This window comes from Lottia gigantea (genome assembly GCF_000327385.1).
Source record: "Lottia gigantea unplaced genomic scaffold LOTGIsca_3176, whole genome shotgun sequence".
In the NCBI taxonomy this organism is placed as follows: Eukaryota; Metazoa; Mollusca; class Gastropoda; family Lottiidae; genus Lottia; species Lottia gigantea.
The window spans coordinates 8565-9404 of record NW_008709061.1 but is presented as its reverse complement, the minus strand read 5'-3'; the positions used below and the strand labels follow the sequence as shown (position 1 = coordinate 9404).

Below are 840 nucleotides of genomic sequence, written 5' to 3'. Positions count from 1 at the left end.
AAGTCTGAGTGATATTAGTGGAAATATAAGTACAAGATTCAAATGAGAATTGAAATGTTGCCAAGTCTTAGAATGCTTGCCGCTCATGGTAGAAGTCCCGGGTTCAAATTGAAATTCACATGTGCAGAAGAGTGGGATTTCATTGCATTTCAATTAGTATACGATTTCCCTTCAAGTTAAACAATATTGTGTTACAATGATCACTTTCATCAAATACCAAAAGTTGACAACATTCAAGATTGTTCATCAAATTCACACAATAAACTATAGTGAAATATTTCAAGACTTACTGGCTTTTCTCATCATGTGTAATAAATCTGTTGTTTTTACCTGAAAATATGATCTTTAATTTAATTTCTTCATCTTCAGTTTTGTTGTCTAAAATATTGATGATTATAACATTTATGAACAAGAAAAGTTCAATAGCGGCACCAAAACACGTCAAGTCACATTATTTCTGAGTGGTATTAGAGAAGGTTACAACTACAACAATACATATGGTCATCAAAGGTATTCATTGCTGTCTTAGCGATGAATTTAAAAGGAGGTCCACTGAATATCAACTGAAATGTTAGGTATGAGGCTAATGATTCCATCTTGTTTTTAATTTATACATAATATTGAACTTTCTAACTAATAGGTATATTGTTTTGCTTCTCTTCTTCAATCCAAGAATGGACAGTATTCTCAGTAATATCTGTAATACAGAATTAAGATATATTATATCAAAAACCATATTTGAGACTTTATGTAATTTCGTAAAATATACTCATGTAATATGATCATAATTGGATCATCTTATTGATAATGACTTCATTACGGTTTTATTTTGCAAAAATG

General features: G+C 29.8%; 1 protein-coding gene across 1 annotated transcript in view; it reads right to left on the bottom strand.

Moving 5' to 3' along the window:
• Positions 1 to 583: 583 nt before the first annotated feature.
• Positions 584 to 840, bottom strand: part of LOTGIDRAFT_176748 (hypothetical protein) — a gene marked incomplete at both ends in the record, with an annotated part of 1121 nt that continues 864 nt past the window's right edge. The window contains one exon of the mRNA XM_009057900.1: positions 584 to 697. Coding sequence (XP_009056148.1) covers positions 584 to 697 — 114 coding nt within the window. The remainder of the gene's footprint in view (positions 698 to 840) is intronic.